This window comes from Lissotriton helveticus, chromosome 5_1 (assembly GCF_964261635.1).
Source record: "Lissotriton helveticus chromosome 5_1, aLisHel1.1, whole genome shotgun sequence".
In the NCBI taxonomy this organism is placed as follows: domain Eukaryota; kingdom Metazoa; phylum Chordata; class Amphibia; order Caudata; family Salamandridae; genus Lissotriton; species Lissotriton helveticus.
Window position 1 is genome coordinate 463,122,886 of NC_136065.1, and position 19,122 is coordinate 463,142,007.

At 44.0% G+C, this 19,122-nt stretch overlaps 1 protein-coding gene across 2 annotated transcripts in view; it reads left to right on the plus strand.

The window, feature by feature from the left end:
- The first annotated feature begins 11,187 nt into the window (after positions 1 to 11,187).
- The window catches only part of LOC144753220 (dual specificity protein phosphatase 13B-like), a 32,749-nt gene continuing 24,814 nt past the window's right edge, over positions 11,188 to 19,122 (plus strand). The window contains exon 1 of one of the 2 annotated variants that reach the window (XM_078640981.1): positions 11,188 to 11,325. In XM_078640981.1, coding sequence (XP_078497107.1) covers positions 11,323 to 11,325 — 3 coding nt within the window. In that variant the 5' untranslated portion in view covers positions 11,188 to 11,322. The remainder of the gene's footprint in view (positions 11,326 to 19,122) is intronic. The other variant, XM_078640982.1, reaches the window with a different exon arrangement.

A 19,122-nucleotide genomic window follows, 5' to 3' on the forward strand; every position in this document is an offset into this window, starting at 1 on the left:
TCCTCGTCATCTCAAACAAAACCTCCCGTTTGGGCAATTCCTCCGTTTACGCAGGAATTGCAGTAAAAAATCTGACTACCTAACCCAAGCGGAGGACTTGAGCAACAAGCTGAGAAACAGAAAATACCCTAATAAATTGATCAAAGAGGCTAAGAAGCGGGCGGCCAACAACAATAGGGAAGCCCTATTAGAACCCAAGGAAAGAACACAACCTGAGAACAAAAAACCCATCTGTATCACTACATTCAATCAAGTTTCTGACAGTGTGTCCAAAATAATCAAAAAACATTGGCCAATACTCAATAGCGGCGGCCTGAACATACCAACCCCAATGTTCAGCCATAGGCGGGGTAAAAACTTGAAAGATTATTTGGTACATACCCGTCCTACATCGATAACCCAGACAGTAAGATCCCAACCATTACCTAATGGTCATTTCCCATGCAACAATTGTAGTGTCTGTCATTTGACTTCCCCAACCAAAACTATAACCTTCAACAACACTACGAAATGGGAGCTTAAGGGATTTTCCAATTGCAATACCAGTGGAGTGGTGTATTTGATAACTTGCACATGCAATTTACACTATGTGGGTATGACCACGAGAAAGGTCAGTACCCGCATAGTAGAACACAGAAGTAACATCAGGTGCAAAAGAGCCACAACAAGAATGACCACCCACTTCATTGAACAGAACCATACACCTAACGACTTGACCTGGGTGGTCATAGAGGCAGTCAAAAACAAAGACAACCTGGAACGAATCCTCCATGAGAAAGAGCAAAGATGGGTGTTCCGTCTGCGTACAGACACCCTTGGGCTTAATGATGAAATCCCGTGGGGGGCTTTTCGCCCTTAGGCCAGTTGCTAATACGAAATGAACTGTAAAACTGAAACCAATCCAACACTCCGAGATAGTGTCCCACGAACCATAAATAAGACCTTCTACATTTACTAACCACTGCCATTAGGCAACATAGCCTGTCAGCCCAATGTCCCTAATCCGTTTTCTGAATTTATGTTAATCTTATTTTGCAAAAACAACAGTTTTCCGAGTCCTAATACCTGGGTTCTAAATTGTCTTATAAATATACCCCCATATCCAGCATCATTGTAAATTGCTTTACACCTTCTAAATCGGTATAATACCAAAGTAATACTGAAAACTCTTGATCACTCGCGCTAAGCGCGATGACATCCTCCCAAGATGGCCGCCACAAGCAAGCGCTCTAGTGTACAGACACTTCAGTGCAACCCGGAAGCTCGCGCCTTCAAAACACACCGGGAGCCCGTTTTTCTTTAGTATGCGGTCGGGTGAGGAAGCATCAGGTATTACCGAGCGGGTCTGCCGATAGGAAGTAAGTATACAACGAGGCTAGGTTGCAGGGATACCAGCAATTCTAAAAGGCAACATAGTAAGGGAGCCCGTCTAACTCTAACCTTGAAACTCCTTTTTCAGCAATGTTTCCACGAGGCGTTCCTGCCCTTGCCTAAGACCATGGGGTGTTAAAAAACACTCGTTTATGTAAATATAACCATCAGCCATGCTATTTATTTGTGTGTATGTGTTGTGTGTCTTGTCAGTAGTCACATTAAGTCTGTTTGTCTTGTGTGTAAAATCACTAAACCACTTGATTCACAGTGCTTTATTTTTCTACACCGGTTTGAAAACCAGCACGCACCAGTATGGTGCCCAGGGCACACTCACGCCCTAGAGGAAGTGAGATGCATGTGAGTTGTTCCCCCCTTTTTCGGGAGGGGGTGTCTACCATTAAACAACTGTTCTTCTCTTTTACAGCATTACGAGTACAATACCAACCGTATGTACAACTACACGCATGTTTTTTTATCAACAGCGTTTATTATTAATATAAATAATTAGTATTTATTATTATACTTTTTCATTTGAAAACAGGAGTGGCAATACAGGGCTGGACCCTGTATGGTCCTGAGGAAGAGCTTGGGGGAGCTTGAAACATGTCGACCTTAACACTGATCTAGCTCAGTAAAAGTTAGAACACAGTGTTACCCCTTTTTAATTTTTATACCACACTAGGAGCAAAATAAATTGTTGAGGCCCACTAGCACGGTATTTTTAATTTCACACCCACTCCACCATCACCACACTAGCACCACACATAGTCATCTCACAGAACCAGTGCTCCAGCGTAGTCGCCTTGTCGCAGCACGCCCCTTTTCGTAGAGAACTGGGATGGCCCCAATGATGAAGCATGTCACCGTGGGGCAACCCCGGTGAGTGAGGGGACTCTAGAAAGAAATTTTTCTTTCTTACATTTTTGGTACACACTGACTTAGTAAGCAGTAACCACACAACACCCACCAGGTCTCCGGACCCTTCACATAGTATTCCTCTCGGGCCTCAGCTTTGATCTGCGCAAGTCCATCAGTGCTGGGCAGAGGCATACCACGTGCACCAGAGATTTGTCTGATTTTCCACAGCCCCTACACACAACCTCGCCTGAAGTACACCACCAGGGAGGTATGTGTTTCAAAAAAATACCACTCACCCAGCCTAAGTGCCACAAATCTCTGTTTTAGGTGTAAGGAATATGTGCAAGCAAGGTGAGGCAAAGGAGGAGCCAACTGATAAGATTTAATTACTGCCCATGATCTTCATATATGTACTAATGTAATTCACCTAAAACTATATTAGATATTACGATTTTGGAAGTATTTTATACATTGGGACTTTGAAAATGCAGTAATACGTTATAATTACACATGCTATTTACAATGAAATTAACTTGCTTTCTAGATGCTAATAAGACGAAATCAATATCTGAATGTTATATTTCCCAATGAAAATGTATATTCCAGTATTTTATATTCTTGCTTATATTAGCCTAAATTCACTCGTAGGCCTGACTGCTTGCACGCATTTACTTCTTGGTTGCTCAATTTTTTTCTCATCTGAAAGTATCTTGAAATTGCAAAGTGAATTGAAACTATGTTTTGTTTCGAGAATTCCCACTCGCATACAAGGACTATTTGATACAAGTTTTGTTACTTTGGGAACATCCGCATGAGAAACTGTTCCTTCAAACTCACCCATGTTCCTTTGCTAAAGGATCTTTGTTTAAGAGTCTACTCCCACCGAATGGCCTGACAGGTACGTATTCTACAACGCCTATATTCCTACAATATGTTGAGGGAAGGGTTGTGAGCAGGTGTTCCTCCTTTCCAGGACCCGACGAGAGACTTTCTAATGAATACCAACAATTGGATATTAATCACAATGTTCCATTACTAACTTGAAAATGTACGGACTCATCGCTGATACCATGATGTTAGAATGTATAAACTAGCCTTGAGAAAGCCCTGGCTCTACCAGCCATATAGGGCGAAAAATGTGTCGGCTGTTCACTTTCCCTAAAAATTTTCTTTACGAAAAACCAAAACTAGTGAATGAATACAATAATGTGGTGAATAAAAAAGAACTACTTTCACTCAAATCAACCTGAATTAACGAGTGTTATTTGAACAAGGAATCCCCCTCTAACAACAATATTTTTGGGAAAAGAGGAACACCTGCTCACAACCCTTCCCTCAACTGTTTATTCAAGGCTGTAAAGGTCCAGAGCCTTGAGCAAAGGTTCCTCCAACAACACTAGGGATTCATATCCAGTATCAGGATCTCTGGCCGTTCACTCTTTTCTCATTCCTACAATATGTGTCTTCTTTATGAATCATGACAATCACCCTATCTGACCTGACCAATGGACTGATTGGTCTGACCAAAATGAGGTGACTAAGGAGGTTTCACCCTGAAACTTGTGGAATATTTTATAAATTCATTTGATGGCAATGGGGGAGAGCACACAGAGAAAGGTGCAGAGAGGCGCTCATGTACTTTTTGTGGAGTTCCTTTCTGATCTTTTTTTAAATCCATACTTTTGCGGACTCTGGACTGACGTCTATGCAGTGTGTGCCTTGGGACGGGGGTCTCTTCCTCATGAGAGACTGCTTTGAATTGGATTAACTCATGTCCTTTCTGGAACTTTCCTGAGCTTTGGTCATTTTATGGTAAACCTGAATTTATCGGATTATTCTTACTTTTGAATTAAGCTTAAGTACTAATGTACTTACTACTACATTTGATAAAGAAAATAACTGAACTAAAACTGCCTCTGTCTCGCTATGGTTTATTTCCATTTGATTGTACATTTCAATGTATTTATTGTGACTGGAAGGGATCATACAAGAGAGATCTCTGGATATTGAATACTGATATTGTTGTTGTTCTGTACAGTTTCTATTGAGGTACTGGTTTGTGTGTTATTAGCCTGGCTACCTTTCTTTATGAGATTTGGTCTACCAATCCTAATATTATATGTGTATGGTGTAGTTTTTAGATTCATATATATGAATTTGGGTATCAGTTTGTAGAACAGCTATTCAATTCCTGGTCCTCGTTGGATAGTCAAATGAACACCTCTTATCCGACCCCTCTCAGCACGAAGCAAGGACCATCGGAGGACTAAGAGAGTGGCCGATAACCAAAGTATAGAAAAGAGCCCAAAATGCTCCTACAGTAATTCTGGTAACATGTTGGATGGTTTTCTGTCCGATGAAGTTAGAATAAGAGGGATTTTATAATGAAACTCCTATTTTGAGATCCCTCTAAACAAAAGCTTGCCCTTATCAATCTAAGTACAAAGCTACATGTTCAGTTTAAGGAGATCGAGTGCCAGTACTGGAGGAATGGGGCGTAGATCATATAAAGCAAGTGGTGTGAGTATCAACAGGGTTGCGAGTTCCAAATGCTTAAAGCTTAGATTGTGGTAAAGTGAATTGGTTGCGTGAGGTTATGTGAAGTGGTTAGAGTCCACGTTTGGGTGATGCGCTTCTCCACACAATTAGAAGTTGTTATCGGGTCCTACTTGGCCTAAGATCCTGGGATATACACCTATGGGTGGTCTCAGTGTGGCATACGCTGAGTAAGTTGTCTGCTGCATTTACAAGGTGCTGTTCGTGAGACATCGTTGACAGTGCCACTAAGAGAAGGGAAATATTATTTTCTGAGATTGAGGAATACGGTTGTTACAGGTGCTCTCAGCGAACAGGAAGTGGTTAAGATGATTGGAGTGAGATCGTGCCTGACGAGATTTCACTTGAAGTGCATGTTAAGTTGAGGTGACTATTGTGTTTGTTAAAACTTCTTGTGTGAAAGAATATATACATTCTTTAGAGAAGCAGACAGAATTGTTGAAATAGCTTGCATTTTACAAAAATCTTTGCTTAGAAGAAAACGTGCTTGAAGGATTGTGAAGGAGGGGTAGCACTGCAAGGAGTTGACATCACAGTGTGCTGCGCTGGTATTGATTGGTTGGTTTAACACTGCCCTGTGATAGGTTGAAGACGTCACAGGGTGCCGGCAGGAAGTGTAAAGAAAATTAGTTGAAGTAAGCCAAATGAAAATTTTATAGACTTTAAGGAGCTTGATGCGAGGAAATGCACCATATCCATTAGAAACGGGGTACGCATACCACCTGAGGGTTCACCAGCATTATGCATGACACAAGGGAGAGTGTATCATACTTCTACATGGCTCGGAAACAGGATGAAATAAACCAAGAATGATGGACCCTTAGCTTTTCTCCAATACAGAACATTGAAACATTAGAATTCTTGAGAAGTTGAGGAGACAATTATATGAGATTAAACCGCCTTCTAGGCTTATGCAATTTGAGACACTTAGTAAATGGGAACATATGGCCCACCAAAAAGATAGCCAGAAATTTCAGTGAAGGTAGAAGAATGTTTGAATGGATACATTGAGGCCAGATGGGAGGCATAACAGAAAACTTGGAGGACAGATATAGCAGAAGGAACTCAAATGTATCCTGTAATAGTTACAGGGAAAGAAGGTGACGGGAAGCATAGGGAAAAGAAAAGGCATCTTAAAGATGCACTGAGCCTACCTTCAGCTTAGTGATGGTGAATTTGATGATACATTTTTTAATGAATTATTATTGAATCATCCACCACCTTATAATGAGGACCTGCCCCAGATTATAACAGATCCATATGGAGGAAAAATTCCTAATACACCTGCTATGCCTATAGACCCAGTATCCCAAACTCATTTCAAACCCATGATTGGCACTATACGGATACCTGATGCACATATTCAGACTCTTTTGAATGCTCTTGAGAGTTTGACCGTTCCAGTGGCCATAGATCTTGTAGTTCCTCTACATCAGCCTGGAAACAGAGGAAAGGACTTGAATACATTGGCCGTTCCTACTGGGATGAATGGCTCAACCTCTACTCCTGCAAACTTGAGACCAAGACAATTTACACAGATGCACCTAATTGGTACACTGGGGGAGCACCAAATACAGCAAAAATATTACAGATGGTGACAATTGCAGACAGTACCAATGCCACAATGGGCTGTACCCAAACTGTTCCAATCTTCAATTTGTCCACCCATTTACTCTTGAGAGAAGAAACATAATTACTCAGTAAAGGACTCTCTTTCGTCCCTACAACACGTCCTATCTACCTTGAACTACCAACTGAGATGTTTAAATCATTCATGGAGATTCAACTTCATGCCTTCTTTCTTGAGAATCCTATCCTATCTAGCTCAGCTAATACCCACTTCTGACCACTGTCTACTTTCAACCCACCACATAGCTGTTTTCCTCTGGAAATAACACCTTCGAAAGATTAGTTCCTGATCTTAATGAGATTTCTAGTTTAGAGAGGAAACACAATTTCATTCCATTCAACAAAGCCCCCCCCACCCCGTTTACGGAAAATAATGTATTAACCAGTGGATAACACATTAGTCATTAAACCTGCTGACAAAGGTGGAGGAGTGGTAATACAGGGCATGGACTCATGCAAAGCAGAGATTGGTAGACAACTGTCAAACACCGACCACTATCTCAGACTTAACATGGTTCCTACTAAGGACATACAAAGACTCATTCTCGACATCACACAAAAGAGGAAGTCAGAAGGTTTCTTGTCTCAGAACGAATTCACTTTTCTTTTTATAACAAATTTTAGTAGCATACTTTCCATGACTGTGATCTTAATCATGTTTACATCAGTATTTTGTGGATGTATACATATGTTTTGGGTACAAACAACAATGACTAGCAGAACTTTTAAATAAAGCAAATCCAATCCCATCACGTGAATACTTTGTATACATAGAAGATAGATATGTGTCACAATTAGATCAATTGTTTTTTCAATGTAAGTGTCTTTCTTGTGCCCCATACGAACTGATTTCAGATTCAATTACGTCTGTCGCATCTCTACCCTCGGTAGGACCAATCCTCAATAATCTGCCCATCTCTGCCATATTTTTGGGAGCTTCTGCGGATATCCACGAGCCGGGAAGACAGGAATCTCTAGGCCCATGCAATATTCCATACCATTTCGCCAGGCCCTGATGGAGGGGGGTGTATCCAGTTTCTGTGCCCTTGCGATATTTCATTTGGCGATGGTAAGACCCAACCAGAGAAGGTGTTGTTTGTATTTATTGCCGCTGATAGTGTCTGTTATATGTGATAATATCAGTTTGGGGGACCTAGGTAACTCCCAACCCAGGACCTCAGCTAAGCATGCCAGTACCTCGGTCCAAAACCTATCCAATGCTAAACATTCCCATACTGTATGTATGACAGACCCCTTGTTACGCTGGCAGCGTAGGCATGTGGAAGATGCTATGAGGCATGCTCGCCACAACCTATAACATGTGTAATAGGCCCTATGTAGGTATTTGAATTGAATGAATCTTAGTCGAGAGGATATGGCTGCTTCTCTGGGGGACTCAAGGGCTTCGGTCCAATCGTCGGAGTTTAGGGGGCCAATTCTGTTTACCGGGCATCTTTCAAATTTCTGGAGGGTAGTGGTGCTATAAGTGATGAGATATTAATATATTTTGGATATTTTGTGTTCCGCCAGATCCCCCAAAAGAAGCTTCTCCTCCAATTAAGTAAATTCTGGGACTGATACGATTTTGTCAGTGTGTTGGGAAATAGCATGTCTAAACTGTAAATATTTGTAGAACTGAGAATTGTGAAGGGAGAATTTGTCTTTAAGAGTCTGAAGCAATTTGAGTACTGTACCCTGGAAGACATCACCAATAGTCAATATACAAATATAGTCCTATTCACGAAACCCCTGAAGCCCTAGCAGGTGAGACAGGAGCTTGCTGTGCCAAAGAGGTGTTTCACGAGTAATTGGACCCCACAACCCCATTTGTTGAAGGGATTTACACCACAAAAGAATAACCACCTTGGTAGGGGGTAGCAACCTGGGATGGCTTGAGTTGCTATATAGATGGGATGTTAGAGCAGGGTCATTTAGGAGCAAACGTGTACGCTGGGTCATCGCCAGGGCCGTAGCGCTAGTCATTAATCACTTGTAAATGTGACGTGATATAGTAGGCCTGTATATCCGTGGCCGCATTGCCCCCACAGTACATGGATTGGAAGCATGTACAAAGCGCTACATGGGACGCACCCCCCCCCCCATTGGAACTACACCAATAAGGCATTAATACGTCTGAGCCAGGCAGGTTGGATCGGAAATGGATAATTCTGTAGGTGATAGAGCAATTGCGGCAAGGAGACCATTTTAAAGATTGCGGATCTTCACATAAAGATATGGGCAACCCCGCTCAGAGCTTGATACTGGATCGCACTCTTCCCTCAACAATGCCATGGTTTCTATCCCACGAAAGCTGGGGGGACTCATATAGGAACACGCCCAGATAAAGTAATCCATCGTTAGCCAATTGCAAGCTCTCCGCCCACTTGCCCTGTCCCAGGGTGCCTCTGAGTGACCATATTGTGGACTCTCGAGGACTGAGGTATAAGCCCGAAGTCTCACCGAAGATCCGCATAATCTGTAATATTCTGGACCCGGATTTATATGGGTCCGTGAGAAAAAAGAGCACATCTGCATATAATGCTATGCAATCAGATATATCTATTGTCCATTCAAATCCTCGGACTCGTGCATCTTTCCTGACCCATATGGCCAGTGGCTCGATAGCCAATGCAAAGAGGAGGGGGGAAAGGGGACATCCCTGTTGTGTTTCCCGTCCCACCGGGAAGGGCAGTGAGGTGCAGGTAGCAACTCGTATTGTGGCGGTTAAAACTGTGTACAGGAGTCTGATATAATTAATAAATCGTGGACCAAGATTGTACCTGGGCAAGAGTGTAAACAGATATGCCCAGCTAATGGAATCAAAAGCTTTATCCATATCGGCCAATAATAAAGATGTTGGTCTATTTACCCGATCTACAGCGGCGATTGAATTATGTGCTCGCTGAATGTTATGGCGCATGGAGCGATTGGTCATAAAGCTGCTTGATCAAGATATACAATCTCCGACATGTATGGCAACAGTCTATTTGCGAGAATTTAAGCTAGGATTTTGGCCTCAATGTTTAGAAGAGATTTTGGGCGATAGGAGGAGTGATGTTCGGGTGGTCGACCTGGTTTAGGAAAAACCACGATATCCCCATGTCGCCAGTCCGGTGGAAGACATGCCTTCTCAACCAATTCCTGGATAGTGTTAAGGAGGTGGGGCCAAGTTGGAGTATAAATGCATTGTAAAATTTGCTAGGGTAATTCATTAGGGCCAGGGGCCTTGCCTGCTCTGTGATCTCTTCTAATGTGATCAGTGTGTCCAGGGAGTCCTGTGCATCTCCCGAGACAGTGTGTGGTGGGATATCATCCAGAAAGCTCTCAATTAGCGATGCCAGTATCACTTCTCTTGGTCGATATGTGTCACCGTAGAAATGTGCAAAGCAAGCGGTGATCGCCACCGGGTCTTTGATGGTCATACCTTGAGCATCCCGGACAGGGGGAAGAGGAACAGATGCCACCATCTGTTTGCATAGTCTAAACAATAGTTTACTGGATTTGTCTCCCCACTGATATATTCGGCTTTGGGAGGCCAGCCAAGCCTGCTTGGCTTCCTCCATTAGCGCAATATGATATTGTTGCTCGGCCAAACGCAAATTCCTAGACACTATAGGAGATTCCCGCTAATGGCAACGACTTTCTAATGTTGTAATTTGTGCTTCTAGTTGCAAAAGCCCCTGCCGATGGCTCCTAAGCTCCGCTTCCGTGTAGCTCATGTCCACCCCCTGTAATGTAGGCTTCATGGCTTCCCACAATATCTCTGACGAGGTGACAGTATGCTCATTATGGATAAAGTACTCTGAGATTGCGACCTTTATATGGTCCCTATATTTATGTTGTATAAGTGCCATGCGGATTGCCGCCACCGAAATGGACGTCGATGTAGACCAGTTGCAAGCATTAGTGTAATGGGGGAATGACCGGATAGGAAGGATTGTGGTTTCGGTGATTCTCTGGATATGACCATGTTGGGCCAGGCATAGCTCTTTGGTGCCCAGAAGATGGGTCTCTTGTAGCATTACCACATCTGCCTTGGAGCGCTTTGCATATCGAAGGATAACACCTCGTTTCACTTTATAAATAAATGTAAATGTGGGATACTTGTAAAGCGCACTGTTACTCTACCCGTGTGTCCTGGCGCTGTAGACCGCTGGGGAACCCGTCCTGGTTTTCCCTGTGAGATGCTCCCTTTCTGGGTATCTCCAGGGTGAAACCAGGCATCCCTGGCGTCTGTGGGGGGCCGTTGTAGAGATGAGGCAAGCTTAATGCCCAGAGTTACCGAGTGTGTTCTCTGGTTAGAGTAGGCACTGAGGCGAGAATTATCGAGTCCGTTGACCCTGCTCCAAGACCCTACCGCGTCGGGAATTGAACCCTGGTCCCGGGCCGTTCTCTGCTTACAGGTCTGCCGCCTCTAACCAGTGAGCCACACCTCTCCACTCAAGTACCCCTCTAACGTTCCAGCTCTGTTATTAGAGAATCTAGTACATGAAATATTTTGTGGACAATTTTAATTCTGCAAATTGTATTTTAATTACTTCAGTGCTCACATATTTTTTGTTTATTGGGTATCTGTTTGGGTGGGGAGCGCTGATTCTAGTGTTGCTGTGACACAGTAAACCCAGGCATTCTGGGTAATGGAGTTCATCAGAAGAGTTGCCTTAGAGTAAGTGACTGCGTAGTTCTAGTAGTCCGTTGTTGAACGCAGTAGGAGTCATTCGTCATGTGACAGCGCAGCTGCAGGTATTTGGGGTCAATAAAGTTGACTATCTGCTAACGCGGATTCAGTGAATGCTTTTTGGACAAGAAGAGTGGAAGTAGAATGCAGTTGTGTTCGTAATGAAAGTGAAGTTTGGCAGACAGCTATGATCAGTGGCTGAATACGAGGTTTAAATACCACATGTCATGGTAAGCGCAGCATGGAGTTTTTTTCACTTAGATTATCGAGGGGCTCCAAGGGTGAACAGAATTGTTTAGTAACAGATTAGCTTTCACAGATGCTCGGATCTCAGACATGTAAAGGGACTGGGAGTTCAGATATCCAGTATGGGCAGTGCGCAAAGCCATGAAATAATTACAGATAATGCAAGCAACTTTTCTAGTTTAAATTGCAAAACTGAGTATAATGGTTTATGTGAGTTTGTTCATTGTATATTGAGGACTATGGAACTGATCAGGATTAATTTTCTTTGTACTTTAGAAACCCCCGAAGAAGTGATTTGTTTCCCGAAATGCATTGGGTGACTTGCAATAAAACGTGGCATGTGGAATCAGCAATTCTCCTGTGTTTTTTGGAAAAGTAAAGAAACAAACGTAAATGAGTGTAATGAATTGAAAAAACAGCGAATAAGAAGAATAATAATGGTTAAAATTGTGGAAAAAATTAATGGTTGAATACAAATTTAATTCATTAAATTCATTTATAATAGGCTGTGCAGCCTGATGGAGACCAGAACGCGGTTCCCTTTGTGTTCTTACTGATTTGCAGCGCAAATGGGCGGAGCGCGAAGAGCGAGCACGCCGACAAAGTTTAATGTGGAAATAAGCAATGCGAGCACAAACAAGGGAGTACAGAGGAGTGCATCTCTCCACCATTGTTGTATCTCTTGTAGCATTACCACATCTGCCTTGGAGCGCTTTGCGTATCGAAGGATAACACCTTGTTTCACTTTATCAAGTACCCCTCTAACGTTCCAGCTCATAACGACTAGTTCACATATTTAACAAAACTAATACCGAGAACACCAGTCATTTATACGCTTCCCAGAATACATTAAGATTTGAATGCACCCCCAGGACACCCTATTCTGTCAGAGTATGGCTCAATACAAGAGCCCCTTGGCCAATATGTTGATTTCTTTATTAAGGACTTTGTACCCGAAACACTCTACTATATCAAAGACACTATGCACATGATTAACAAGGTGGAACACTCTCCCTTTGACCCCCATTTGAGTATCTTATGTAGATTGTACGTTGGGGCTTAAGGATCATTGAGAGAATCCCCAAATCAAGGACACGCCCACATGCAGTTCCGGCAATGTTTATTCTTATACTGTTGGAGCTTTATTCAATTTCATGGGGACTTTTCCCAACAGATCAAAGGTACTTCCATGGGAGCTGTTTTTTCTCCCAACTTTGCTATACTTATTATGGACCACAGATTTTGTCAATTGGCTCAATACGCATTGTTGTGGATTTAAATTCCCACTCTTTCACAGTAGGTCAGACATTGCTTTTCTTGACCTACTGATCAGATCATCCCCAGAGGGTCTTTTTACATATCTGTTCTGCAAACACACAGAAAGAAACACCCTTCTTGCTTACACAAGTCAACACCCCCGGGCCCTCAGGGATTCTTTACCCTTTTCACAATAAATCTGACTTTGACAAAATTGTTCCTATAAACAGGATTTCTTGGCCTAACCACAAAATACTGGCCAGTGTTGAATGCCGGGTGAATTAAACTTGGACAGACCATTGTTTGCATTCTGTGAGAATAGAAGTATAAAAGATCACTTGGTCAGGACAAATCTCCCTACTACTAAACTTACCCAAACTTAACCAGAAATGTGCCCCCCTACCCCCTTCCCGGGTGGGTCATTTCAAATGTGGTAATTGCAGCATTTGGCGTTCACCATTGAGACAAAAAACGTTTTGCACAATAATGTTAACATTGTATTGAATCAATTTTCTACTTGCAATACCATGAATGGAATGTATGCCAATATCTGCCCTTGTGAACTGATCTATATAGGGCAAACAACACAAAAAGTGCGCATTCGAATCTGTCAACACAGGAGCCGAATACGTTGCAAAGTGAGCAATGCACCACTAGTGGACCACTTCGAACTCAAAGACCACACTGAAAATAACTTACGGTGGCAAGTGATCACGGTGATCAAATCCCCTAAATTCATTTCTGAATAAAGAAGAACTGAAGTGGATACTGTGAATTAGCAGCTTACATACTGGCCTGAACAGAGCAGAGGTATGTACTAATCTTCTATAACTGTACCTTATAGCTCCTCCATACCCTACCCCTATGATGTAAGGGGTAGGTGCAGTACAACAGCAGGGTATGCAGTCACAAGGTGGAGGTCGCTGTGTTTCAATTGACATGTTAAAGAAAACAAACCAGTGTCACATGTGAGGCAAGTTCAGACATTGGAAGCGCAAATCTTGATTTAATCCAGTTAATCAGGGAAATGGAGGACAGGTTCAAAATGTTGGAAATGCAAAGTCGCAGGGAGGTGGCATGGTACAGAACCAACAGGCTCACAGACAGAGAAACCAAAATCAGAATATCCCCCGAGCCCTGATGCCGCAAATAAATGGTCAGGTACAAATATACAATACGATTAAAGGATTTTATACAAATACAGACTCAAACGCAAGACAAAATGTGTTCCAACAATATTTTAATCAAATTGATGACACAGACTCAGACCAGTCACAATAACTGTGCCTGAGAGGGGAGGAGGAATGCATGCTTGGCGCAACCGTAGAGGTAGACCAGAATTGTCCTTCTGTGGATGGCAAGGTAAATGTAACTTCTATTTCATTCCTTGTTGACACTGGTGCTACATTGTTCCATTGTTCCATTGTTCCAAACCTATCCATATCGGGAGAAAGAATTCAGGTTGTAGGAGTTGAACACCAACATATATCAAACCCAGTGGTTTGCTGTATGGGTGTAAGTCTCTGGGCTTAGGTGCTACAATTGTCAGGGCCCAATTGTGTTGTGGCACATTCCTCAAAAAAGGCTTCACCCAAGAGCCATTGTAGAAGTAAGTATAGAGGAAGATGGAGGATTGTGCCCTCACAGTCTCTCAAAGGTTGGTCCAGGAGCTTGAGGACCGCAGAAATCTAAATACCGGCCTGATAGAGAATTACAAAAAACTAACCTGACTACAGACTTGATCCCTGATTTGAAAAAGCCCATGGCCATTAGGCCACCAGGACGGAACACGTGTCGGCTGTTCTTCTTTCACATATGCAAAACCACTAAAGAACGCCTGAAATTTCTTTTTGGACCAACCTTTGAGAGACTGTGAGGGCACAATCCTCCATCTTCCTCTATGTCAAACCCAGTAACTAAACCCATACCAGTACAAATAGGGTTCTTCGAGGACTTACATATATTTGTTGTGTGACATTCGAGTTCAGTTAATCTACTGGGACAAGACTTGCTTTGCATGCTCAATTTACTGTACCTCAAAGAGAATAGAATTCCATACAAATGATGAGGATGTTGTTTTAAATTGGCAAAACAAGATTCAGGGACTGAAGGACTGTTTCCTTTCCTGACTACAGAAGATTTGCCTTTGGAATTAAGATACACTATATCCCCAGAGGTTTTGGATTTCACAGGAAAATACATTAGTCTGACGAAGGGTGTGGCTCCAGTGAAAATCACTGTGAAGCTCAAGGCTGAATTTCCAAACATCCCACAATACCATCTGAGTCCTGAAACCATTGCAGGGATTAATCCTGTGATTGAATCTGAGCAAGGAATCGGGAAACAAATAATGGGAAGTCCATGTAACTTTCCTATAATGGGTTTACCAAAACCCAATGGTAAATACTGAATTGTTCAGGATTTGTGCCAGATTAACCAAATTGTAGACCCATGTTGTCCTGTGGTACCAAATCGAGATGTGATATTGTTTCAAATTCCATTGAAGCTGAATGATTTTCAGTCATTGATTTGTGCCAAGCCTTCTTTTCCATTCCTTGCAGACAGTATTGTTCGCTTTCCGGTCTTCAGTCATGTCTTGGCATTGTTCCGAGTCCCACAAGGGTATACGGAGAGTCGCTCAATATTTAATTATTCTAAAGAAAATCTGGATTCCTTGATGATGTCAAGTCACTCTGTCCTTGTCCAATACGTTGATGACCTACTGGTGGCGTCAAGGCCTCAGGAGGCTTGCACTCGCAATACTATCACTCTACTGAATTATTTGGCTGAGAATGGACATAAAGTTTCAGCATCTAAATTGCTGTTTGGCAAGAGAGACATTCTGTATCTTGGACATCACATTGACAAAAGAGCAAGGAAGGTGTTCCAGAACAGGAACACTTCCATTCTTAACACAAGTCCTCCTAGTACTCAAAAGGAAGTCCGTATGTTTTTGGGGATGATTGACTACTGTAGAAAATTGATCCCCAATTTCTTCTTTGACAGCTAAGCCTCTTCAGAGGCTAATACACAAAGATGTGACAGAGCTGGTACCCTGAGATGATGATTGCATATGCTCTTTTACCGAACTGCGAGAGAGTCTTTGTCGAGCTCCAGCATTGAGAATGCCTGATTATAACAAGAGCTTTACTCTGTTCTTGACTGAGCGCGAAGGCTGCGCATAGTCGGTGCTAGCTCAAATTCATGGCACTGCATGCAGACCTGTTGCATATTTTTCGTCCACTCTTGACCCTGAAGCCGCCGCATTGCCTGAATGCCTAACAGCTGTTGCTGCTACGTGTGTGAGTTTGGAGTAGAGTGAGTGCACTGTGATGGGACATCTGTTGAAAGTACATGTACCACACTGAGCTGAGTTATTGCTTACTTGTACTCAAACGCAACACTTCACTAGCAGCCGCCTCACCAAGTATGAACAGATTATCTGAGGAGCTGAGAATATGACACTGATGAGATGCACAGGTTTAAATCCTGTGACTTTGGTGCCTTTGCCTGGCAACGAGACTGTGGTTGATAAATCTGATCATAATTGTTTGGATGTGACTAAGTTGTGTACAAAAACCTAGACCGGATATCCTTGATACTCCGTTGCCTGAATCAGATCGTGTGCTGTTTGTTGATGAGTTTTGTTTATGTGATGCAGAATGAAATTTGAAAGCTGTGTATGCTGTTTTTACAGTTGCAGGTGTTGTTGAAGCCTCATAGTTGCAAGGTGTGTTTTTGGCTTAAGTGGCTGAGTTAGTTGCCATTTTGCGTGCTTGCAATATTTCTGACCAAGTGAGAGTCACCATCTTCACTGACAGTCACTACGGATTTAGCACTGTACAGGACTTCGGGCAGTTGTGGTCACAGCTAGGGTTTATGACTTCATCTGGATCTTCCCTTCGAAATGGGGAAAGCACGAGGGACCTTTTGCTGTCATTACAACTGCCTGCTCAAAGTGCCGTGGTGAAGGGTGCTGCCCTTCGGCAGGGCAATGATTATGTCACAGTTGGCAACTGCTTTGCGGATGAGACTGCTCACTATTGAGCTCAAAATTCTTATACCTTCAATGGAGATCCTTTGGGAGAGAACACTGATGTCACAGATTGCAAACTGTTGTTGTCACTTGTGAGGAAGTAAAGGCTTTACATGATGAATTGTCAGAAATTGAGAAACAAGAATGGGTCAGAGTAGGTTACACTAGGAGACCGGAAGATGAGATGTTGGTACACACTGATAGGAGGCCTTTGTTAGTGGATAGTTTGCTGCCTCTCATAGTGTGGTACTATCACGGTCCTGCACATGTCAGGAGGGATACTATGATGTGTCTCTTTCATCAGACATGGTTTAACCCTAGGTTCAGGGCAGTAGCTGAAACTTTGTGCCATCGCTTTGTGGTGTGTCAGCAACAAAACCGAGAAAGAACAACATAAATCACGAGTCATATTGTAAGGTTAGGAGGTCCTTTTAACAGAATGCAGTTTGGTTTTATTGAGATGCCTGCATGTAATGGTTTGAGATATGTGCTTGTAACTGTCTGTATATTTTTCAGTGAGTAGAACCCTATACCACAAGACTAAATGACAGTCTAACTGTAGCCAAACTAATATTGAGGGAGCTCATACTGCGTTTCAGATTTCCAACTTCTTTGGAGTCAGACCAAGGGACGCATTTTAACAATGAGGTCCTAGAGGGAGGAGCCAAGATGGCGATCGGAACAGTCGCATAACCGCCTCGCTCCGTGATTTCTTCCTCCCCGCCACCTATCCTGTATTTCATCCTGTTCGGGGTGTTCCGAATTTGGTCACCAAGGAAAAGCCTTCACTTACCATCCTTGTCCGGGGCTCTGGCGTGCAGTCATTTCGGCGTTCTGCCCTTGTTGCCTTGCTGGCCTTCCCGGCCCTGACGCCGGGGCCTCGAGTGCTGTGCTTGCCCGGAGATGTTCGGAGTACCGGCGGTCCGGAACCGGTGGAGAGACCCGATGCTGGGAGCCTGAGAGCCGCGGGCCGGAAGCCCTGGAGCGAACCCACCCCCGCGGGTGGGCCACCCCGTATGTCCGATTGCCTGCCGGCCCGAAGAAGAGAAGCCGCGCTGTCCGGCACCCCTCAAGTGGGTAGCCCACTCCTGTTGCTTGTCCCGCCCGGGGTCCGGTGCTGGGCTCCCCCCGAGTGTTGTGGGGAGCACACCCGTTCTTCTGGTGACTCTCCTTTCTCCGCCGAGCGCCATCCGCCGCGGATCGGTTGTGTGCCCTGGGGCCGCCGGTGCTCCTGGTGGACTTGGAGGCGCCCACGATGATGGCGGCGGGCGCTGTGCTTAAGATGGCGGATGGCCCCTCGGAGAGTCTTTCTCCTGGAGACAGGGAAGTTGCTGCATTTGTCCTCTCCAGCCCTCGTTTGATTCGGGCGGCCCCTACTCGGAGTGCTGTCTTGTCTGCCCTGGCTGCTCTGGGGATCGACCTGTCCTTGAAATGCCGAGACTTGGAGTCGCGGATCTCCGCCATGGCTGCTCCGCCATTTTGTGATGCGGTGTCGTCTTCCCGAATTGTGATGGTTGAAACTTCTCCGGCTGCTGTGCTGGGATCTCCAGCTGGGTGTTTGATTCTATGGGATCATGTGGACCCGGTGCCGATGCTGCAGTGTTTCCTACATCCTGATTTCTCTGCTTCGTGCTGGACAGCCCAGATATTGTGCTTGGCCACGTGGATCGTTGAGGTACTTTTGCATTCTGACTGCTGCCGAGTTCTCCTGGTTGCTTCTTGTTGGCCGGGACGGTGTTTTGCGGAGATCCCACTGGCCTTCCTGGACTGGTATGGACCCACTGTATCATTCTGCTTTTCGGCCGTGGCGGAGTCTGGAAGCTCGACTCTTCATAAAAGTGGACAGGGGTGATTGTGCCGGAGTACCTATGGGACCCTTTTAAATGGCATCTCCAGGCCTCATTATTTTGGTTAGTTCTTGTTTTTCATCCTTGTGTGGGCTTTTTTCAATGTCCTTTTTCGACCTCGATTGGTGATCCGTTGTTGCGGGCGGGGTAGTATTCCATGTTTCGGTCGCTGGCTCCTCTCCTCTCCTGTCCTTCTTTTTCCTCTCCTTCTCTCTCTTTCTTCTTTCTCTTTCTTTGTTATTATTCCCTTTCTCTTTCTTCTATATTTCGGGTGACTCTGGGCGACAGGCACGCTGTTTAGTGGGGTAGGCCATAGCCATTACAGTGATGTAGGGTGGGGGGGGTGTTTGTTATTTTAGTTTGTTTTGTTCTATGGTCCCTTTTTCCTTTTTCAGGGGGTGGGCTATGTCCCTTTGTTTTCACTCCTTTGTTTCGTACGTGTCCGCACTTTTTCCTTTTCCGGGGCGGGAGGGCTGTACATGTGGCGTCCACGTTATTTGTTTGCTGACATTTGTCCTTTATTTTTGAACCTTTGCTGGGCGTGGGATGTCTTTGGGCTTCGCCCTACTAGGGTCATTTGATTGCGTGGGGGGCTGTCTCCCTCCCGCCCCCCCCCTCTTTTTCTGTATATGTTGCGTGAC